Source organism: Pipistrellus kuhlii, unplaced genomic scaffold (genome assembly GCF_014108245.1).
Source record: "Pipistrellus kuhlii isolate mPipKuh1 unplaced genomic scaffold, mPipKuh1.p scaffold_m20_p_7, whole genome shotgun sequence".
NCBI classification, from domain to species: domain Eukaryota; kingdom Metazoa; phylum Chordata; class Mammalia; order Chiroptera; family Vespertilionidae; genus Pipistrellus; species Pipistrellus kuhlii.
Window position 1 is genome coordinate 27,960,481 of NW_023425573.1, and position 24,276 is coordinate 27,984,756.

Below are 24,276 nucleotides of genomic sequence, written 5' to 3' on the forward strand. Positions count from 1 at the left end.
TTCCTCCCAATCAGGCTTTGTACTTTGTACTTGGCCTCCTTAGTTCCTTCCGATCAGCTATTTCTAGCAGCAGGTGCTGACCAGGGGAACCGCTGCCCTCCACATCAGAACGGGGAGCCGTGCGTTTCATGCTGAAGGCCAGCCATTCTCATTTTCCCTGGCAGAAGTCTAGAAATCCTTTCAAACAGATGGTGGAGAGGGATATGGTTGCCGATTGCTGTTAACACCTGGACCACATCGCTCTGCCCCTCTGGGCCTCAGTATCTTCATCTGGACCAGTGGCGAGATGCCCCTTCCCCAGGACGTTTGATGGTGTCTGAGATGTTCTTGGATTATCACAATTGGGAGGGGAGGGGGCATGCTACTGGAATCCCGTGGGACGAAGCCAGAGAGGCTTTTAAATCATCTGCAGAGTGCAGGATGGCGCCTCCCAGCAAAGAGCCGGCCCCAAATGCCATCTGTGCCGAGGTCCTGAAGCCCTGATGCAGATAACCAAGATCTGCCTCTGTGGTCTTCTACCCACTTCCCCAGACTGCCTTTTCTTCTCCCCTTCATGGAGACCTGGCTTACACTGTCCTGCTCGTCTCCCACCCAGTCAGAAGGGGGCGCCCTGCCCCCACTTTCTACCCTATCACCCTGTGTGGGCTTCTTGTCTGTCTTCACTAGAACCGCCTCAAAGAGGAATGGGCCGTGGTGGCGGGTGGTGCCGTGGGCTTGCAAAATGAGCTCCAAGGCCCCTGCCCGTCTTAAGTGATAAAATTCTTTGCATTTTTCAGGCTAGGTGTTTTTTATAACAATGCTTTGATGGTGCTCCAGGATCTGTTTCCCAACATAGCTGGTGCGCCTGAGACAAAGCATGTGGATTGGGATGGATACAGCTTCCAGCACCTACAGGGGGCCATCGCATGCATGTTGTGCATGTTTCAAATAATGGCTAGAGTTTAAAACTGAGTTCCCTACCTTAGATTATCTCAACTCGTTTCAGAATCGTCAGTAAAGCCGCACTAAGTTCAGTAGGGATGATCATTTCCCAGCAGGTGTTTTATTTCATTTATTCCACAACTTTTTGTGGACCACCTGTTGTGCGGCACCCATGGCCCTGGCCCTGGCCATGTTCCCAGTCTCTAGAGGGGAAGGAGGATAGACAGCCCTTAAACAAGTTGAAATATAGGTACTTTGTCCGGCGGAGAGAAGTGAACCGGGGTGAGCGCTGGCTCAGACACTCATGTTTGCATTCTGAAACCAAGGCTGGCCTGAAAGCGTGAATTATTAAGCATTTTCTCAGAGCCTGTAACACATGTGTAGTAGGCATGCTATCACGGGCAATGGTGCCCAGGTATACTTGGAAGTGGCCCCAGAGAAGACAGGCCCTATTGGGACCATAAAATGCAGTAAGAGCTCAGAAGGCTAGAGGGCACATGCTTTGCTCAGGTCCCCAACGTATGAATCAGATAATTACTTAAGAAAAGTCAATCATACTGTCAGATCTTTTTCAATTTCTCCTCACTTCCTATTATAGAATTTATAAATACAGGCAGAAAGGGAAAGGCCTAAAGGACTTACATTTTTAGGTATCAGGAAGAAAGGAATGGAAGTGAGAGTGGGGGAGGAGGGATTCTGGAAATGCAAGTGAGAGATTGGGGGAGAGTGGAGAGAGAGAGAGAGAGAGAGAGAGAGAGACAGAGGGAGAGGGAGGGAGGGAGGATGGGTGGATACAGCTGACAGACAGCTTTGTAATGGTTGGTCAGAGTTATCCTCCAACGCTCTCTATTTTCTCTGATAGTGTCTGTATATTGCCTTGGTTTTACATCCTTACACTTCTTCCCATATATATCTTTCATTACATCTTTGCTTTACTATCTGACAGATAAGATTATTAACAAAAAGCGGTATTAATATTAATTATACAATGATACTAAAATTTTTATATCATGGAGAAACAGATGGGTTATTTTAAATGACTTAAAATTTTACTCTTTTATATGAAGAAACAGTTAAACATATTTAGTTATTATAAATGCTATTTTAATTGCGACATTATTTCTGCTGTGGGACTTTAAAGTCTTATTACAGTGGCATGGCAGTGTTTCCATGTATATTTCAGTGCCTCCTAAAATGTGCAAGTATTTACAAGAAAACAGTTACATCTAAAACAGAGTTTGGGGGCTTAATATTATTGATAAGTATGTCATACACTTCCCACACCAATCTTTCTATGTGGTGGCTGTTCAAAACTTTAGGTCTAGCCCTGGCTGGGAGCTCAGTTAGTGTTGCATTAAGGTTTGATCCCTGGTTGGGGTTCATAAAGGAGTCAACCAACTAATGCATGATAATGTGGAACAACAAACCAATGTTCTCTCTCTCACTCTCGCTCTCGCTCGCTCTCTCTTTCCTCCCCTTATTCTCACTCTCTAAAAAAAAAAAAAAAAAAAAAATCAATAAATTTATAAACAAAAACAGAAGAATTCAGGTCTAATGTGAGAGTTGCTCTCTGCAGCATTTTACCACGTTCACAGCTTTGTCGGTTATCTTTTCCAGTGGGCACTCAGTGTTTTCATCGTATTTGTCAATAAGTCGTTCCTAGCTGGACTCTGAAATTACCACTGAAATAAGTATTACCGCATTAGAAATATGTTCTATGTATAGTATCATTAGAAAGCACCATTGCTGCCTGTGTTTCACAATTTTAAGTCTAGTTGTCTGAGATTGGAAACCACTTTCGAACAGCCGTTGATCCTCTGTTCGTTTCACATCAAAAATTGCATTAATGCAGAAGGCAAAACAAGCATTTCCACCCCCCAGGCAGCACCTGGGCATCTTCTGGCTGCTTCTCCTGGACATCAGCATGTCTGGAAGCCTGTGTCCAGAAGCAGGGCCCTCTGTCTCCGGGCCTTTATGGGGGAGGGGGAGGAGTACAGAGGAAATTGAAGTCTGGGGGCACGTCAGGCCCCCATCCATCAGCGCCAGCCAGACACAGGTCAGGCCCCCAGATGAGATTTGTAAAGCTGCACATCCGCCCAGGCCACACGCTCCGGAAAAATTATCATCACGTGAGACCATCTGAAGCAGCCAAGGTCCGGTTATTACCGAGCCAGCACCTGGCTCTCTCACACGCCGCCTCTGCGGGCTCCCACCGTCCGGTGAACCGAAGTGCAATGCAAGTTCCTGGATGATGATTGTTTTTTGAAAGAAGAATTTATTTGTCCTTTCAAACAACACTCCTTGTTTCCTTAAAATTGCATTAATTATGTTCTTTTTCATGCTTAAATTCTCTTTTCTGGAAGGATCAGTAATAAATGTTCTGTGTAAAAGTGCTCCCAGCAAATGAGTGTGACATCACCGTGTAGCTGGGACACAATATGACATTGGTGTCCCATGTGTTTGGTCCACCTATTTAAGGCCTGCCTCTTCCTGCTAGCAAAAGGCTAGCTTCCAGTTCCCTTCCTTGATTTTTGCAATAACAGCTTGGCATTTTCCCTTGATCATAAAACATTGTAATTTAGAAAAATTGAAAATGCAGGGAAGCTTTCTGCTAAAAACAAAACAAAATACTCCAGCAGTAATATATTAGTCTGGGGGAATATATCCTTTTCAGTTTGTCTGTGTTCTTTATTTATTTCCAAAAATTGGATTATGTCATACTGGCTTTAACTGTTAACAGGTTACGTTTCTGCTCTAAAAACAGTTCAGAAATTGGAAACAGCCTCTATGACCAGCAGTAGGGGATTGGTTAAATAAATTTTGGTAAACTCCTACCAGGGGTTAGCCGGGAGCCAAGAAAAGGTTGCTCTCTATGGAATAACTCGGAAGATGCTTATGTCCATGCTAGGTGTCATTGTCCTACAAACCGGTGGCAGCATCCCTCTCCTGTGAGCCCACCACAGGGCCTTGTCACGTGCTGTACCGAGAACCTCTCACCGTACACATAAGGCCTTTATGGCCACAGTCCTCTCCGCTGCTTTTCTAACCACTTGTCACTTTCTAACCACCTGCGGAATTTACTCAGTGATTTTACTATCTGTCATCTATCCTGAGTCATCCCACAGTTTCTTAAGGGTGCGGATGCCGCCTAGTCCACGTCTCTGTTCGCACGGCCCAGAGCAGGGTCTGCCTCAGTGAGTGCGGGTGTCCCTCTGGTTTTACAGGATGCTTCAGAGACCTGAGTTCATCATTTACCATGTGCTGGCTTGAATTCAGCACTTTATATACCTGGCCCGTACAATTTGGTGAGGTGGAGCTATGGTCCTTACTTTTTTTTTTTTTTTTTTTTTAATATATTTTATTGATATTTTACAGAGAGCTAGAAACGTCGATGAGAGAGAAACATCGACCAGCTGCCTCTTACACACCCCCTACCGGGGATGTGCCCGCAACCAATGTACATGCCCTTGACCGGAATCGAACCTGGGACCTTTCAGTCCGCAGACCGACGCTCTACCACTGAGCCAAACCGGCTTCGGCAATGGTCCTTACTTTTAAATGAGATAACTGAGTCATAGAGAATTAGAACCACTTTCCCAAGGTCTCCCAGCTGGTAAGGATCGGGTGTGACCTGCAGGTGTCTCCCTGTCACCATTCTACCTTCTTCCTTCACCTGATTGCCTTGAATGCCCCGAGTGTCCCAGGCTCTGGGTCTGCCCATGGGCATGCCCACTGAATTCCATTCTTGTGCCCCTTTTCCATAGTAAGCTCATAAGTACCATGCTCTTCCCATTAGTATCAGCATCTTCGCTCTTTCCTTTTCCACTCATCCTCATCAAATAAGTGCCAAGTCTGTTTTGTTGCCCGAACACACATGCCTCCTGGTGGGACTGAGTTCACCGGCCCAGACCGTACCTCCTGGCCTGCGGGGTGTCCCTGTCCCATAGGCCACTGCTGTCCCAAGGTCAGAGACGCCTTCCCCCGTGAGGAAGTCCTAAGATCTAGAATTGGAAAGGCACTTGGATTTCATGGAAGAAATTGGTGTATACCTACTTCTTCCTTTTGTGTGCCCGAGCCAGGGAATCGGCAGGACACTAAAAATACCCTGGTAGCTGCTCCCAGCACCCCTTCCCTGCTCAGAATTGCAGAGTGGGGTGTTTGCTGGAGACATGGGAAAATGGGAGAACTCTCTCCACTCTCTGGCCCAGAGCATCTGGAAAACCTCCCCTCTGGTGGGGACTCGGAGTCTCCTCCACCCCCGGCCATCTGTGCTGAAGGACAGACATCACCGGTGTGTGGGCAGGAGCCATTGGCCAGAGCATATTCAAGAGACAATTACGGATCATTGGAGAGCTCCTGCAAGCACGGGAGAGAGGAAATATTGTATTCCTGGAGATCGGGGTGGGCAGGGCGGGAGGAGGCCCCATCCTGGCTGGGGAGGTTGGTGAGCTGTCTTCCTTTTAACCTCCCTCCAGGGGACAAAAGGCAGCGGCAGGAAGAATGGGGGCCGGGTCCTTTGATGAATAGCAGCTGCAGATCCACCCCTGGGCCCGGGCTGTCGCTCCCCCACTGACCCTTCCTTCAGCCACGGGGGACGGGGCTTCTGCTTAAGGAAAATGGGAAAAATGTCAGTTATTATGTTTGCCAACACAATCCTATCTTTCATTTTATTTTACTGCAATTTCCCCAAAGATCCACCACAGTATCCTATTGAACCATATTGACAAAATTGTAGCCGTGATAAAGAAAACGCTTTAAACTCAAAAGCAAACCCATCGCAGGATCTCCGCGCACTTTCTTTTACGGTATTGTGTTATTTTTGCCAGGACAAAGCCCAAATTCCAAGATAGTTGTAGGGCTAATGTGATAAAAACTATTGTGGTGCAAATGAAGCCAGATCCTTTTGTGAGAGAATGTCCTAGAATTAATGCTGAATTAGTGGTTGCTTTTTGTCCGAAGTAAGTTTAATCTTAAAACACCATCATTACACTTTGGGTTCTCATTCAGAAAAATGGAAAATACTAAATAAGAGCCATTCGTTTGGCCGATATTATTTCGCTATTGGAAAGGGCTGTACTTTACACAACACCTCAGAAACGAACCGATATTTTTTTTCTGTGGTTTTGAATGAAGATATTATTCATGGCGTCTTCATCCATGGGGCTGTTGGTGGAGACAGCTATCCCAGTATAATATTTGACAGATTTTCGTCCGAGTTAAAATTATGTGTCATGTTACAAAGTTTCCAGCATTTACCGGTCCCAGGCGTGTTTTCGATTTGAGACTGACAGGAGGTTGTCATGAGATTCGATAGCATGAAACACTTGGGGGCAGGTTTTTAGATCGGCTTCTCTGTTTTCATGAAACCTCTCGCTGGCCTAGAGCTGAGCAATCGTGGTGATTAGATTTCCTTTGAAATGTGTTCTTCTTGTCACTTTTGGAAATGACTGCCGAGTGGGGTTAAGATGTGGTGCCCATATGATAATCATTAAACCGGGAACAGGCATGAACTGGGATCGTCCCAGGCAGAGCCGATGGGCCCTCCCCTCGCTAAGGTGGTTCCTCTAAGTACCTTAGGTGGAGCCTTTGTTTCTCCTGGGCGCCACCTTCGTATATGCCGAAAAAACCAACATGTGTCCCCGTGTCCTAGGTTACAGGGCTCTTCACGTGTCTCCCACCACACCTGCCTGCCATCCATCAGAGCTTAGAGCTCACCAAGTGTGGGAAACTCTCCAGCTCCAGCTGAGGAGGAGAAATCTTAACTAGATTTGGGGTGAGAACAGAACAGTTCATTGTGATCTATTCACTTGCCATCTGATTTTGAGAACCTTCTGTCATCCTACCTGCTACCTAGTTGTGATTTTGTAAATACTGGGTATCCCCCCCCAAAAAAAAAATTTATACACACTTTGAATCGTTAACTCCAATGGGTTACATCCGAAAAGAAAGATCCATTGAGCTATCAGCTCTGAAAGGTGTACACATTCTCGGGGACACCCTATATTTTAAACACACTGTTTTAATAGTATAGTCAGCTTCCATGGACACCACATCAGGTAGATTTCAATATTCAGAGAGCAGGTGACCTTCATGTCTCAGCTTCTTCACACCAATGAGCGTCTGCCGCGGGGTTCGCCGGCCACCAGTTAGGAATGTGAGTGGGTTGGTAATGTCCAGTTTTCAGGCAGGGGAAGTGAGAGTGTAACCCTAGCCCTGGCATCTACATAAAATATGTAGCACAGTCGTTAGTCATTAGCAGCAGGTTAACATTTTCTCTTTTCAGGTGCTGTTGAAGTCATCTCACACTTAAAAAAAAAAAAATCATAAAACAATTACTCTCAAATTTAAAGGTGGGGGCTTTCTCCTTATATTTTCATCCAAAGTCTTTATTTTGGTAAAGGATTATACTGGTATTAAACAGGTACTAAAGGCAAATTTACGTCAATATATTTTGAATACCTCTTATATCCACACCTCAATCTGTAGCCTTACCTGTGACTATGGACTTGCAATTGGATTCATCTGTTAGGTTTTTTCACTGTAACCTGTATCTGGCTTTTAAACCCATGATGCCTTTCTGTTGTATTTGCTGCTATTTTCCCAGCCCCCAAGAGAGCGCCTCCCACAGGCAGCACTAGGTAGTGATTTGTCCAGTCAAATACCTGGTGTCTCGGCGTTCCCTCGCCCACACACACACACACACACACACACACACACACACACACGCTCCCTCCACATGTAGTCAAGGTCACACTCCTAAGTGATGTGCTTCCCTGCCTGTGGTCCTGAGTGGTTGCCCTAGTTGAGTTCCAGGGCTCTCTGTGTGAGACAGCGCTGGATGGACTACCAGAGGGACCCAGCCCTTCGCAGTGTCCCCAAGGGCTTAGTGGCTCAAGGAGCGAGGGCGTCCGGCCCAGCAACCTCCAGCCCCTTGACTGGGGCATTGTTCAGGCCCAGGTGTGGCGGAAAGGAGTGGGGTTTCTGAGACGGGCAGAATCTCTCTTTCAAGTGGCCAGGCCTTCCGTTTGAGGCACCTGATACCTCGGTGCTGTCACTCACTGCTCTGGCTGTGGCGTGCCACCCACCGTCAATAAAGGCTTGGGAACCACAGGGACCCCTTTCATTAGTCAAACCACCTGTCCCATGGTTTAGGAGAAGGTCATGAAATTACATAGAACAAGAACATTTTTACAAGTATTATTTTAAATGTGCCTGAGATATTATTTTTATGACTTTGCAAATAGCCTTTGATTTCATTAAAACACAGACATACACACAAACACACAAAAAAGCAACAAAAAAAAAAAACCATGGTTGACTTCCAACATAGCAAAAGATTACACATGATGCCTGGGGGAACTGGAGATCTTTTTAAAAAGGAGGTATAATTTATCATTTTCCGATGGTAATCATGTATTCTCCAAAGTGCCCAAACGGTGAGGATTATTGTTAATACAGACTTTTTTAAGCTGGTATTTACATAATGTTTTAAACCTCTAGGTCTTAAAGACACACTGGTGCATAGACTAGGTGTTTGTTCCCTCCGGCATTCAAAGCTCCACCCAAATTCTTTTCTTTGTGCTTCAGTCTGTCTCGGAGCCTCCTTTACTGAAGGCCCTTTTTACTGAGCACCTGTTCTTGGTGCTTGGTGCCTGCTGGACATGGCACACAGAATAAACTAAAGATCAGAGAGGCACCGTCCCTCAGGGAAGCACCCAGAACCACATCACAGCACTCCGGACTCGGTGTGTGCGGAGCTAAGAAGAGGGCAGCCTCCTTGGCGCAGGGTCCGCCGGGCATCACAGTGCAGGTCACCGGGCCCAAACTTCGTCAACACTGAGGGGACCTGAGAGTTGGCTGCCACCTCACGGCCGTTTGTGCTGCTTTAATCACGGCTCCTCTGAATCGCCCAAGATCCTCTCTAGTAGTTAAGATTTTTTTCTTAAAGTTATAATCTTCTGTATCAATAATGTGCATTTTTGTGCCGTAGTTCTGAGCTGTTTTAACTTTCTATGGATTATTATTCTAAAAAACTCAGCCACCCTTTGCCTTTGTGTTCTCATGGTTTTCAGGATGGAGGGGGTGAAAGCCTGCAGTGACCGGCCACCCTCACCCCATCTCCCCTCTGCCCTCTGTGGTTCGTTTTTGTCCCCAGCACTTACCATTTCTCCAGTGTCTGTGGGTATGTGATTGAGGGAGTGTGTGTGTGTGTGTGTGTGTGTGTGTGTGTGTGTGTAGGTGTGTGATTGAGGGAGTGTGTGTGTGTGTGTGTGTGTGTGTGTAGGTGTGTGATTGAGGGAGTGTGTGTGTGTGTGTGTGTGTGTGTGTGTAGGTGAGTGATTGAGGGAGTGTGTGTGTATGTGTGTGATTGAGTGTGTGTGTGTGTCCAAGTATGAGTGTGCATATGTGTGTGTGTGTGAGAGGTGTGTGTGTGTGTGTGAATGTGTCTGTTGTTGTCCCCTCACTAGTATGCAAGCTATTCAGTAGTACAGCAACTGTGTTTTATTTCTTCTGTTGTTACAGCTCTGGAAAGAGCCGGGCACTGGTGAGTGGGTCTGTCTGTCATCTGTTTGTTCGTTGGCCTGGCACCACACTGAGGTCAGAGTTGAAGGGTGCTATGGCTCGGTGTGGATGGCCCGGGTTGATGGCCTGTGCACCCAGGGCAGGTTGCTGTTGGCTGAGATGGAGAAGAGAGCAGGTTTGGGCTGTGCAGGCCGAGCACCGGTGTGCAGGAGGGCTCTGCTGCCTATGAAGAAATTGATTTACAAGCAATCAGTCACCCAAAGCCATGTGGCCAGGCTGGGGTTTGGAAGTGCCCTTCGGATTCTCCAGTTATGCTGGTTCCTTCTCCTGGAACCCATTGCGTGGCTCTTCTTCCCTCCGTGCCACCTGATGTGGCCACGCTGAGGATGGAGCACTTCTGCATCAGGAGGTGGGCAGTGTGGGTGCCTGGGCAGTGCTGGCAGGAGAGGCTCAAAATTCCCAGGAGCAGTGCACAGCGTGTTTCCAGAGCCCACAAATGCTCATTTCCTGGGACCCATATCTTGTAATTCCAGATATTAAAAATATACACAAAGGTATCGATTTAAGGCCAAAAATCAAATTCATCTAAGCAGTAGGAAAATAATTAAGCAAACTAAGACACACTCTACTCATTATGATGGGGGGGGGGGGGGGAATGGATGTTCTTATCTTTGACATTTTACCTTTGATGGGTGGGATGATATGTTGACTAAAATGACCTCCTTTTTTTAGTCTGGGTTTTTGTGGGCTACTTTCTTAAACCGGGGTCACCTTCGCTGTCCTTTTCAAAGCATGTGATGTCAGTAGATTAAGGGCCAGAATGTGCCCTGAGGAAGCAGCCTTGTGTTGGTGTTTCTGTCCCTGGAGCAGAATGAGCTGGCCGAGCCTGTTCAGCACCGCGGACAGCGCCGTCCGTGGCCTGCCTGGCGGGAGCTCGCCTTCCCTGCCTCAGTCAGGACAACCTTTGCAGCAGTTGTCATTTGACTCCTGTGACTTGTAATAGACACAGCCAAGTATCTGAAGTCTGGACATTTATGTTACCAAAGAGCGATCATACATTCAGCTAACTTCCCTATTTAGCTCAGTTTTCCTCAAGACACGCTTCGTCTTTCCCCAACCTCGACGCAAAACAGAATCTTTTTGTCACTTGGCAGCCACGAGCAGCAAACCTGAGAAATGGTTGTGCTGATTATGTAAAAAGAGATGAGGCTGGGGAAACAGGAATCTCATGAAATGATTTAAATTCCACCTAACTGCCGCTCAGAGTGCCCTGATGTGTCTCGGAGTGCACCAGATGAATTTAAACTGTGTGCAGCTTGCATTCGGCTAGCTTTCAACTAGAGAACGATTCCATTTTTGACCCTTAAGTATAAAGCTTCACTTGCATTCTCTTATAGGTTTTTCCTCGGCATGTTCCCACTCGGACTTCCTCAGGTTTCTGTCTCACCGGATAACTTACTACAGGTCCTTTCTTTTATCCCTCCCCCAGTCAGAGGACTGCATTTGGTGTGAGCTGGCCATCAGCAGGAGGAGGAAGTAAAGGGTCTTGAGGACATCTGTGTAGTAGGGAGAAGGGAGAGAGGAGGAGATGGTGGGTGCAGAGGAAACGGTGTGCACCCAGACAGGAAACATGGGCCTGTGCTCGCTCCTCAGGACGGGGGTGGGGGGAGGAGAGTGGGGGCAGCTCCCACAGAAGGTCTCAGCATAGAGCCATATTTTAGCAGGTGCCGGTGGCCTGGGCAGTCCCCTCTCAAACTCAGCTTTGGGGCTCGAGGCCTTCAGCTTTCACTTCTGAGTGTCCCCAAGCCCTTCCTGCTGCTCCGTCCCTGTATCACACCGGACCGTCCAGGCGACGTACTTTATCTTCCTTATTGACTGCTTTCCAATGTTGGACACAATGACCTCTTTCCAGTGTTTTCCTTTAAAAAACAAAAATAGCCGAAACCGGTTTGGCTCGGTGGATAGAGCGTCAGCCTGGGGACTGACAGGTCCCAGGTTCAATTCCGGTCGAGGGCATGTACCTTGGTTGTGGGCACATCCCCAGTAGGGGGTGTGCAGGAGGCAGCTGATCGATGTTTTTTTCTCATCGATGTTTCTAACTCTCTGTCCTTCTACCTTCCTCTCTCTGTAAAAAAAAAATTAAAAAAAATCAATAAAATATATTAAAAAATAAAAATAAAAAACAAAAATAGCCTCATTGAAGTAAAACTCACGTGACATACCCTTTGACTATTTCACGTGTTCAATTCAGCAGGTTTTCGTATATTCACAGAGACGTGCAGCCCTCACCGTACTTTGGTCAGGTTTAGAACATGCTTACCGCCTCAGAAAGAAGCCCTGCACTCTAATGAGCGATCTGAACCTGTGCCGGCTTCCTTGTAAGGCTTGGTCAACATAGGCAGTGAGTGAGGGCTGCATGTTCATGAAGATCAGGTTTCCTAAAATCCGGTCAATGCTGCTCCATCGAGAGACATCCCCCTGTAATTAGATCAGCCCAGGTAGGCCCTGCTTCTCCCCCGATTCTCTCTCCTACCTCTCCTCCCCTCCCCCACATTGTGTCCCTTTCCTCCCCACTTCTGTGACTCCATCGATCTAACCCTGTGTTGTCTCTTCCTTTCCCACAACACCTGTCATCTTCCTCGGCCCCCCACGGTGTCCCCGCTGCCCCTTCTTCTGACACCGTGCACCTCTGTGCTTGCCGTGAGCGGCAAAGGGAACCGGACAATGTGCCTGGCTCTGAAACATCTTCAGAGATGGGGATCCAAGTCCGCCGCCTCCTGCTGAAAGCGCCGTCAAAAGGACTGCGAGAAGGGCGAGGTTTTGAACTTCACTTCACACTCACCTTTTAACAAGGGCCGGGATGTTGTGATTTCCCCGATGGCAGAGGTGGCCTGTCCTTTATTTACCAGCCTGCACGCTTCTCATCTTCAGAAGGAGCAGAGCCCGCATTCAAGGTCCAGATTAGCTCTATACGGTGGGCCTTGTCTCAGAGGATGTGTGTTTTAATTTGCCAGCCTACAGTGGCTTCGTCTTGAATTTCTAGAAGGTCTTAGTTCTTCATCTTGAATTTTTAGAAGGTTTTAGCTCTCAGCAGATCCCCTCCCCCACCTTATCCCTGACAATAGCCCTGAGTTTGATCATCTTGAATTATTTTATTACCCACCCCCAAAAGAGATTTTTGCTATTGTTTCAGAAACCACCAAATGAGTGAGGATATACATGAAAAAGCGAGAAGAGAGTGAATGCACATACCTGTCTTTCCCCCCTTTTCTTTTCCATAAAGATGCCTGCTTCTTGGGACCCTACATTTAAAGCATTTCGTATCTTTAATCAGCACGTAGGAAATCCACCGTCGGCCGGCCCTCCGGCCCCCCTGGCAGCTCCTCCAGACAGTGTGGGTGGCTCCCTGATGCAGATTCTTAGCACCCCCTCTCCAGCCAAGCCCACAAGGCTCAGAGCTCCCTGAAATATAGACTCCAAGTCTGGGGAGCGGCCACCTCCGACCTGGGTGGGGCCTAGGGACAGGTCGGGAGGGCCACTGGCCGTGGTCACAGCACTCGCTGCGGTCATCACAGCGGTGGGGACGGTGCAGAAGGACGCCTCCCCCACAGATGCCTTTTCAGACCCAGAGCAGCTGGCCGCAGGCCCACACCACGGAGCTGGTCTGTGGGAGCATCAGCCGGGACATCAAAAACCAATCCACTACACCTGGCGGTGCCGGCGATCGCCGAGGCGAGCTCCCCGCAACAGTTCATCAAAAGCGGCCAGCTAATGATCGGCTGGGCAGATAATCAGAGGAGAGTTAATTGTAAGGTTCGACATGGCATCTTGTCAGCCGAGATAAGTTGTCACGTTTTCCACTTGAGCTGAAACTAAATGATTGTAAAATAAGTTATGAGTGTCCTTGGGCCTGTCTGCCGGAATGATAGCTAAGAATCCATTCCTGGCCCATCAGTCTCGGGCAGGCTGCTTGATATTTATGCGAACGGAGTGTTATTTTATCCCTGCAGTCATGCTTGTCAGCCTCCCGCGTGAGGAGTGGGCTGCCTCCCGGACTCATACTTCACGTGCCGCAGCTCGGGGAGGCTGCAGACTGCTGTCGTGGCGGCTTGGGTTATATATATTTTGGGGTGTGCGTTGAACATTGATGCCCGATTGGGAAGGACTAATGGCTGACGCCCACGGCATGGGATGGCAGCGGACGGCCTCTCCAGCTCCGGACGCCAGGGCCCTGTCAAAGCCGAGTTAGGTGTGGAGTGACGAGGTGCTTGCTTTTTTAATTTGGCGTGCCCTTTTTCCTCACCCTTCCCCTCCCACAGTCAGCGCGCCACCGACGTCACCTGTCCCGGAGCCCAGTCATGATACAGAGTAAAACACATTATTTGCAGGCCATCAGGAGGCACAGATGGCGTTGCCTGGCTTCGGCTGGAGCTCATTTCTTTCTGAGGCTGGGCTTTCGGCCTCTTCACTCTGAAGGATCCCTTGTCAGGCTGGGGGTCGTCGGAAAGGGAGAAGCACGGTGCATTTGGGTCGCTCCTGTTTTAAAATGAGGAATGAATGTTAGCTGCTCCTGGGAGCTGGGGCATTAGTATCCCAGCACTGGCTCAGGCCCCGGGTAACTAGAAACAATGGCCATCTCAGCGTGAGCACCAGGCCGCAGCATAACTGTAATTTTGCTAGAGCCTAAGACCATCGGAAAACACAGATATTTACATTAAGATTCATTAACAGTAGCAAAATTACAGTTATGAAGTAGCAACGAAAATAATGTTATAGTTGGGGGTCACCACAACATGGGGAACTCTATTAAAGGGTCTCAGCATTAGAAAGGTTGAGAACCACTGCTCTAGGTGGACGAATGGTTTGGTGGCAGCTGCCTCTCCTCACCCAGCCATCCACTCCTGCACTGTGCCCGCTCCCCTTCACCCACCCACCATGGCTGCCCCATTCCGAGTGGCCCCATGCTGCCTGCTGCTCTTCCTCCAACAGCGAACTGAGACTCCCATTTCCAGGGCCCGGGCCACAGGGCATAGTTCCAGGTGTACAGCAGTGATTTGATCCATATAACGAAGTGCTCCCCAGAATAAATCTAGTTAGTTAACACCCGTCACCACTATTACAGTGGGGGTTATTTTGTGATGAGAATTTTTAATATCTATTCTCTTAGCAACTTTCAAATCTCCATTACAGTATTACAAACTACATATTACATCACATACAAAATTGTATTGTGTATGCCATGATTACGTGAACAGCGCTGCAGCGGTTTTATAACTGGACGTCTGTACCTGTTGACTGCCTTCATGATCCTTCGGTACTGGGTGCTCTGGGCCTCCATCCAGCAATCTCACATATATTGTATAATATATCGTACAATATATTTCATGTTCCAGTAGTAAATTACTTGTGGGGATTGATGTGCTCTTGGAGGAACGTGGTTGAAGTGCTGACACTTGCTCTGTTTTGTCTTTCCGGTCCAACGCAGACACGGGGCTGGGCGACTCCGTGTGCTCCAGCCCAAGCATGTCCAGCACCACCAGCCCCAAGCTCGACCCGCCCCCTTCCCCCCACGCCAACAGAAAGAAGCACCGAAGGAAGAAAAGCACCAGCAACTTCAAAGCCGACGGCCTGTCAGGCACTGCTGAAGGTAAGGCCTCCCGGACGGCAGAGTGAGCCTGCCACTCGGAAAGTCAACCTGTGCTTTTCATACCTGTGCCGTCACCTGCCCTGAGCAACACGTGCGCAATAATGAGGTCCCTGCAGCTGCTTCCCCTTTACCAGGTGGCGCCAGAGGGCCCTCAGGACTCCTCACCGCTGGCTGATGCGCAGGAGTGTCCACCAACCAGTTGTCTGACTCCTGGCAGCTGTCGCCTCATGGGTGTTAATGCTGGGGTCCCCGTCGTGTGCCAGTCAGTTCTCTGGTCTTTGGGTCCCCTGAGCCTGAGTGTCCACTCCCACTGAGGGAGACACGCCTCTCCTGATCAGGAATCTTCTCTCTTATTTGTCGGCTCCATTCTGACGCTACCCCTCCCACCAGAGCCATCCACACTGGCGTGGCTCCTGGGACGCCCAGGGGTCGTGGCTTCTGTGGCAGCTCCTCTGACTTGTCGAGTCCTCAGTTTTCACTCTGTGATGCCAGGTGCAATCTTCCTGCAGCGGCTCCTTCTGCTGGGTGTACAGGGTTTTCCCCCCAAATACAAGTGGGGATCCATACACACACACACACACACACACGTGTATACACATGCACTAACACACCGCATTAGAAGAGGTGGAATTAATACAGTTTTCATAAGCAAGTTAAAGACATACCTCAAAGGAAAAATAAACTTCCAAGCATTGTTGGGTAATGTGACTTACTACTTGTGAGGCCAACCAGGATTAAAGGGTCTGTTTGCCCAGGACTCCCACTAGAACATGTGCTTTTACCCTCTCCACGCCTCCCTCCCTTTTCCTGTCCCGTTGGCTGTTCACCATGAGATGTGGCAGGAAGTGGCCCGTTCCCTCCTAGAAATGAGCCTGTAAACCCGCAGAGCACAGGTGAGAGAGCAGAGTTCCCGTGTGTGCACCGAACGGGATGTCCACCACAGTTCTGTGAGTTGGGCCGTGGCACCGTCCCACGTATGAAGAGGGGACTGAGGTTCAGAGTGTCGAACAGCCTGGGGGGAGGGGGGGAGCATCTGAAAGCTCTACCTCCTCCCCAGGTTTCTTACCATTTTGCCTCCCATAGGCTTCCTGCAGACAAGTTCAGCCAAAAAATCTACTTTTCTCCCAGTATAATCAGGGAGGAAGATTCTGTTAGGTCAGCACTGGTGAGAAATAGTGGTTATGGATGAAAGTGCCCCCCAGAGGCCACTGTGCTTCCCTTTGGAAGCAGATTTGGCCGCAGATGCTGAGAGGTGATGAGACTTCTGTAAATGACTGTCCAGCAAGAGCACCTGCCGAGCACACGGCCACGCCTACCCTGACACAGGTGTGAGGTTGGGGAGGGGGTGGAATCCGGAGGGAGCATGGTCTCTCACCCGAGGGATGGCACCTGGGGGAGAGGGAGATGGCTTCAGGGAAAAGCCTTGAGGTTTCTCAAAAGCACCACATAGAATATTCTGACTGTCAGTCCACCTGTAACTGCATCCCACACACTGACACTGATTATCCCACCCACCACCGACACTGTGAGAGCTGTGGGGATGAGATGCAGGCTTAATGTGAATTAGTAGCAGCTGCACACAGCCCGCATCGGTGACTGAGGGAGTTGGAAAAGTGAGCATGGATGTCCATATTTCCAGCCCACTTCCTGAGTTCCTGGGACTGCTCTGTGCATTTCGGACAGGAACCTAGAACACGGCTGAGATGGATCATCCACCCAAACACAACTGGGACATAAACAGAAAGGCCCCCGGGCGCCACAGAAATACCCAGATTAAAACTCGCAGCAGTGCCTCTGGCCTGTGGTGAGGGATGGTCACACGTGTCCCAACGTCCATCCGTGATCCCAGGGGAAGCCAGCCCCCTCTCTCTAGTTGAGTCAGGGTTGTCTCAGCCACACCCGGGCCCTAACATCCTTCCCTTGGGAAATAGGACAGTGAGTTCTCTGTAGAAAGAAAATGTGTCTTTGTTCCCTAGGAAGACCTACCTACCAAACCATAAACGAGTCGTTCTTCTGAGACAAGCCATGTTTCTAAGACATTTTTCTCCCCCACACCTTAGCCTCTCTGAAGTCATAATGCACACTACAGTTCAGGCCATTTTTGATTCAGTGATATTAACAGTCTCAATGGCACTTAATTTCTTTAAGTGCATGGCACAGCCGCATACGTGTCAGCATTGTGTTCTTGAAATTAAAGCCAGTTGTACGTGTTTTATTGTTAGAGGATACCGTTTAATTTTAAGGAAATATTTCTGTTTCTCTTTTCCGTGGCCACGTTACCACCTGTATTGTCTGTTGCCCGGGCTTGTGCTGGAAACTCTCAATTGCAGATATAAAATGTTTTATAGGAGATGTCATAAAGTGGTTGAATTTTATGGGTTTTGACATACCCCTTTGGAACAAATGACTGCATTTAATTATCTTTAGAGTGAAAAAAAAAAAAATTAAGGTTCCACTGACTGGCATCTGGCCCCATCAGAGCTCCAGGGAACATGTGGCGTCACTGAGGGGAGTGGGGGCCCAGGGAGGCACCCTGCCCTCACTCCCCCTGCCTCCAGGCTCCGCCCCATCCTGCTCCTGACCAAACCCAACTAGGAGCCAACGGGCACGAGAATCCCTGGTGCAGCCACACACATGTCTCTCCAGGGCGGAGAAGGAGAGAGGGGGAACCCACCACCAGCATCTGGGGAGGACCCGGGTCCCCCACGTGCCTTGAGCAGATCCCTTGGGAAGCCATGCTGCTGACTCTGATGCTCATCTTTCATTCACAGCAGACCAGGCGCAGCATGCTGGCCGCTGTGTGGCGGAGCTGGGTGCCCTACCCCAGCCGGGCGCACAGCCTTCCAGACCCAGCCGGGCGCAGAGGGCCCAGCACTAAGTGTGTCTCACGGTGGGGCGTGTACAGTCAGAGGGCCAGAGGATGACCACTGTCTTCTACTTACAATTTTAAATGAATGGAATAAATGTGGCAAATTACAGGAGCAGAAACTATGACTGAAGAATTCCTGTACAAATAAGTTGAGTCCAGCGTGGCGACTCGACAGGCTCATGCATAGGACGGGTCATAGAGAAGACGTTTGCATGATCAAGCCCGTCCCTGGGCTCATGTATAACGATTGGTGTCAAGATGTAAAAGTAATTCAGCCCCCTCCATGAGGAAGTGTGTGTGTGCAAGCGAGGGCTGTGGGCTCTGCTTTTTGTCGGTGACATATGTCATTTAAACAGAAGTGACTCGGAAAGGTGGCTGGGCTGGATGCGGCTCTTCCAAGACTGAGACCTGAGGCTGCTGCCTTTGGGCGGGTGAGGGGTGCTGGCCACGAAAGGCCCCACGTGTCCCCACCTTATGCTGTCCTCACTGGGCATTTGGCCCCCCTCTGCCTGCTGGGAGTCTCCCCAGCATTCAGATCTGTTCTTAGTCTCTGAAAGTATGAGTTTTTCAAAGGCCGTGGTCCCTTTTGTAGTATTATGCAACTTGGTGATGTTTTTATGCAGGAGAATTAGACTGGCCAGAATGTGTGGGACAAGGCATGAAAAATGTGAGGGAGGTATTAGCTTACAAAAAAAACAACGCCACCTCACACATCACCCGTCTCTACCTTATCCCTATTTAATGGACCGTTGGCAATATTGACTATTAAAATACCAGTGCTGTTCTTGATTTTTAACTTGGATTTGGTTTGCTCAGAGTTATTCAATATATTTAAGAAAATGGACGTTCAGACCTGGACACAGTCTCTATGGTGATGGCAGAGCATCAAAGCAAATGCAGGCGTTGGAGAGAAGGGTGCTGATGAGTCTGGACCGGGGTCACGGAGGGGATCTTTGAAGGGACTTGCGGAAAGATGGAGACATAGAGGTGGTTGGCTGGATTACTGCGTGGTGTGCAATGGCCTACAAAGGCTGGAAGGACAATTCTGACTGTCCCGGATGGTCCCTGTGGGCCTTTTTGGGACTGATGCGGGGGGAAGCCTCGAGGAGATGGACTTTGGCTCAGGTATTGAAAGGAAAGCTTTGTAAGAGCCAGGACTGCCCTGAGAGGCAGGGGGACTTTCCCCTTTCCATCTGGTGAAGCCACTGCCATGGAATTTGGGTTCCGGGAGGATGATGGCACCAGGACCCCTGTTTGGGGCGAGAACCAGGTGTAAGGCGTGTGCCAGCAGAGTTCTTGGCAGTGGGATCCCTCGGACCTTTAAGGCAGGCCACCTTAGGGCGTCCTCTTTGAATTGCGATGTGTCCTGGTACCTTCTTATCCAGAGTCCAGGGGCGAGGTCACCGGAGCCAAAACAGAACGGCGGTCTTCACAGCTGCGTTCTGTGGTCCCGAAGCTGGTGGCTCCTGTTCGTCTTATGACGTTCATCCAGTTTGCATCGAGCGTTAATTTCCCTGCTTTCCCAGGGAAGCGGCGGAAGTGGGGAGAGGTTAAGTGGCGTTCTTGTCTGGGGTCAGGCTGCTGGTAGGCGACCGAGCCGGCGCTGCCTTCTCTGCCTCCGTCCCTCTCCTCCAGGCGAGAAGCGCGTCTTTGAGGTGTGCGGAGCTGCTTTTGAATCTAGGAGTGGGGCCCACGGCGTGGCTTTCTTGATATTTCTCAGATTCCATGTAAAGATGCTGACTTTTCTATGGCACCTCACACCTAGAAGTTGTGTAGCACAGATCTTTCTGTTCAAACGCAGGCCAGTCCGGCTCACGGAGGCTTATTATACATAAGGGTATGCAGAGATCCTGCGGTGGGTTTTTCCCCCTCTTGGATTCCTGGTGTTCGTTGTAAAGGTCTCAGGGGGAACTGATTTATCTTTCCCACCACCGGCCATCCCTGGCTTGCTCGTCCTGGGTCTTTATGGAACCACTGGGTCTGTGGGTCCTGGTGGGTGTTGAAATATTATCTTACGGAGGGGAAGTCACACCCTGGCCTCTGTCCCTCACGCCGGAACAGGAATTGCCTATCCCCAGGTGAGGAGGCCCCAAGCCTGTTTACAAATGTCCTTAACTCCGTGTGGCCGGGGTCAGCATGGACTGGAGCTTCCTTCCTGTGTTCAAAGGAGACCCTGACATTGTGAGTCATTTTGTTCTTTCATCAAATATCAAGCAGCCAGCATGGAGGAACCACGGTGCTTCCGGCTGCAGGGGAGACACCCGAAATAAAGCCCAGCGCCTGTCTGTGCCAAGGCGCTCGGAGCCTTGAGAGGAGACTCTCGGGACAGTGTGCCTGGGTTTCAGGCAGAACATGGCAAGGCCTGGGTGGTCCGGGAGCCGGCCAGGACCACGTTGAGTTGTGGCAGTGATGGGAAGCTCACCTATCATGGAACTTTAATCTTATTTTCTGTAGATGGAGTGCATACTGGCCCTCGTAGTTGAGAAAATGCAGGAAGCATCAGGTTTACAACAGCTTTTTAACACACCGATGCTGGTGTCAAAATTAGTGGCAAACCAAAGTTTAGTTTTCACTTAATGCTAAGAAACAAATGTAGCTGTCTTTTACTGTCAATTAATTAGTTAATAGGTACTTGGGAGAAAAATAAAGAATTTCACCTGAGGCATTGTACAGTTTGCTTTTTGCTTACGTATTTGTGTCAAAGGTCCTTGTTACAAGAAGTGGACATGGAGGTTCCGCTGGGCCGTGGCAGGGGTTGTGTTAACCGCCGCACAGTGGGGCCTGGTTGGGTTGTCTGGGGAGCTTGCACGTCCAGAAAGGGAGGGCAATTTGTTTCTTTTGTTACTTAAGTCTCAGCACCGTGATGTCCGTCCTCATCTTTGCTCTGCTTGGGTGCAGTTAACACACTCGTTACTGGGTGGTGTGCGATGGCCTGCACTTGACGGGCAAGAAGGCGGGGCCAAGGAATTGCCCTCAAGATTTCCTGTTTAGTTTTGTATTGTCTGGAGGTATGGCTGGCTGGAGGGGGAGAGAGGGAAGACTTATGAAAGCTCTGCCGGCACCTCTTCCAGGCAGCCCTCTTGAATTTCCTCTTTCTGATGCTTGCACCATGCCAGCATGGCAGCTACCTGGAGTGAAAGGAGAGGGAACGAGAAGTCTCTGGAATCGACTCTGTGAAAACTTCAGAGTCCACAGGAACTTTTGGCAACAGTAAATACTTCCTAATCGAACTTGCTTGTTGTTAAAACTCATCGGTTCGTGCCTCTGACTGATTGAGCTCAGCAGTTAATCGTAGAGAATGGGAAAAGCCTGGCATGGGAGCATCTCCCAGGAAGATAGCGCTCGCACGCAGTACCGTGGTTAGGGGGCCAGGAGCCTGGCCGGGTTTCTTTGCCCCTGAGCTGGCAGGTATGGGAGGCACCGCCTACGCCGGCGGACTGGCCTACTGCCCACGGACCAGACCCTTTTTCCAAAGAGAGTGCTCCATGTAACTCCAGCTCCTTGCTGAAACCGAGTAGATGTGGTTTACTGCAGACACTGACGTTGCAGATGGGGCACAGCTGCCTCGAAAGCCGTCCTGCAGGGTCGAGTCCATCCAGCACAAACACACGCACCATCGGTGCGCGCGGGTCTTTGTGGGAGTCAGCAGGTCGGAAATAAACAAAGATGAGTCAGTCTCAGCAGGAGAAGCCGGAATAGAGGACTCCCATCATGACGAACCGGCAAGGAGAAGAGGATTTTCAGTGCTTTTTCTTTCTTTCTTTTTTTCTTTCAAAGTAACACACAAACGAAAGCGTCAGATTAAGGTTCTGTGAAAGTGCATTGATCACCCGCTGCATGCCAGCGCTCTGCAGGGCTGTCCAGGAAGGGACGGCATGGCCCCTGCCTTCAGGGCGCCCACTGTCCGTCCGGTGAGGAAAGCAGGTCCTTACAGGAGCGTGGCTAGGCGGGCAGCCTGGCACACGAGCACCTGGAACATGACTATGGGATGAAGAGCAACTGGGAACTCCAGGGATGCCTGGGAGACTCCTGATGAAATGGGACAGACTCGTCCTCCGGGGTATCCTGCAGAAGGTAGACACTCGCCTTTGGAAAATGCAAACCGGAACCAAGGCTCCTTTCTAAACGTATACACAGGCCTCTTCTGGTCCCTAAACATGGAGATAGATGCCTTTTCTGCTGTGGGGCTCAGTCAGCAGGAGGCATCACAGCCTCCGGTGCCTGAATCCTGAACTCAGGGCCCCACACTTTCCTCTGGGCGTCCTGAGCTGGGTGTTTGCCTGGTGTGGGAGACCCCGGGGCAGCCGACTTTGGAGGATTCCTGGATAAGCCCATGAAGTCATTTTCTTGACATTCTCAAACTCTTAGAGCTATTGAGCTGTTAGGGTGTCACTAGAGTCAGCGGTGAAATTGAGGCCGGGTGCGATGGGATCTGCTCAGACCAAGGTCCCGTAGCCAGAAGAGGCAGGGTCAGTACTGGTGAATGGTGTGTTCTTACGTCCTAGTTGCCTGTGTACTTTCTCTACTTTTACCTTGCTGCACAGTCATACAGGATGCAAATTGAAACTAGTGATCAGGAAAAAATGTGCCAGCGTGTCCAAATCTCAGGTCTCCATCTGTGCACTCTCCACTAGACACACATCCAGGGGCTCCAGGAAGCCGGGGCCTAGAAGGCTTTGATCTTCAGGTGTCCTGGCCAAGCGCTGCCGTGTTTCAGTCCCACCTGGAGGATGCCACTCCTCATGCTGAGGATGTGACACACAAAAAAGAAGATGGTGACTAAAAGCAAAACTTCCTTCTATAGAAAGGAAACATGCAAAACATCTCGTGTCTCATTTAGCTCAGGCAGCCACAGGAATCCCAGCCCAGGGGGCTTAGGCAGCAGACAATTATACCTCACCGTTCTGGAGGCTGAAGTCCAAGATCAAGGTGCTGGCCCATTTGGTTTCTTCCACAGATCACATTCTCATAGTGTCCTTCATGGCCTCTCCTTAGTGTATGCAGAGAGAGGGAGAGCTTCCTTTGCTTAGGAGGCCACTAACTACAGCCTGAGGGCCCCACCCTCACCATTTTGTCTAATATTTCCCAAAGGTCCCATCTCCAGATACCATCACATTAGGGTTAGGGCTTCAACAGATGAATTGGGGAGCATAATCCTTCAGCCCAGAAAGCCTTGTCGCTTCCAATTTCATCTGTGGGACTAGATATACCCACGCCATGAGGGAGGAAAAGATTTCATGGACTCTGTCACTTGAGTGGAAAACAGCTCTGTGGATCATGTCTATCCTCCACCCACGCCTCCCTCCCCAGGGTTGGGTCCCTTGTAGGAACACTTCATTAAGCATGAGGGAAGGAAGCCATGATTGACTCGGTGCTCTCAAACCTCATTGCATCCCTCAAACACGAGTCGTGTGGGTAGGTGGGGAGTGTTATCTCCAATTCCACAGATGAGGAAAAGGATTCCCTGAGGTGAAATAATCCTCCCACGGTCGGCAGGGGAGTGCAGATTTGGGGTCTATGTCAGGCCTCCGGGACTTGGACATCTGCACATCTTGCTTGCACCCCCTGGAAAGGGCATGTGGGCACCCAGCCATAGAGGGCAACCCTGGCCGTAGTGTGGCTCCCAGCTCCGCAGCTGCTGCAGGGAAGCTGTGCCCACCACTGCCCGGCATCGTCCTGAGGTCTTGAAAGCAGTGATCTCTTTGGCCGTTTTGAGCTCAGTCCCCAGGGTCCCCTTTGTGGCGTGGCTTCTATGCAAACAGTGTTTCTCTTATCGTGTGTGTGTGTGTGTGTGTGTGTGTGTGTGTGTGGCTCTCGTACAATTAGAACGGGCTATATTAGGGGACAGGCATGTTCCTGTCTATGTTACAAGCGTGTGTGTCTCTTGAAGCTCTTTGAACTTAAGGACATTTAGCTCAGATGCAACGAGTCTGAGTTTTTATGTTTGCCTTTGGGGGGGTGGGGATGAGGGGAGTGAAGAGTTTGATGACGGAGGGAGGAGGGAAGCCGAGGGTTGAGCCCCCATCATTCACCTGAGCCCTCCATGCCGACGTAAGCATTAATTAAACGTCTGCCAGCCCCCATCTCAGTGCGCTCGCTTGTCACCGGGGTGTGTTATGAGAGCTCTGTGTATCGAGACAAACCCTGTTTGTTTAGTCATCTTGGCCAGTGCCCTCTGCCTTCCCCCTCTCCCCCACTCTCTCATCTGGGACATCTAACGGGCACCAGGTGGGAAGCCCTGGGTGTTCTCGCGATGAAGGAAGCGGGTCCTGTGAAGACTGCAGCGGGCACGGCCGCTCACACACACACCGCGCAA

The 24,276-nt window shown here is 49.8% G+C and overlaps 1 protein-coding gene across 11 annotated transcripts in view; it reads left to right on the top strand.

Moving 5' to 3' along the window:
• Positions 1-24,276, top strand: part of AGAP1 (ArfGAP with GTPase domain, ankyrin repeat and PH domain 1) — a 396,133-nt gene that overhangs the window by 290,920 nt on the left and 80,937 nt on the right. For all 11 annotated transcript variants that reach the window (XM_036420716.2, XM_036420719.2, XM_036420717.2 and 8 more), the window contains one exon: positions 14,930-15,091. In XM_036420716.2, coding sequence (XP_036276609.1) covers positions 14,930-15,091 — 162 coding nt within the window. The remainder of the gene's footprint in view (positions 1-14,929; positions 15,092-24,276) is intronic.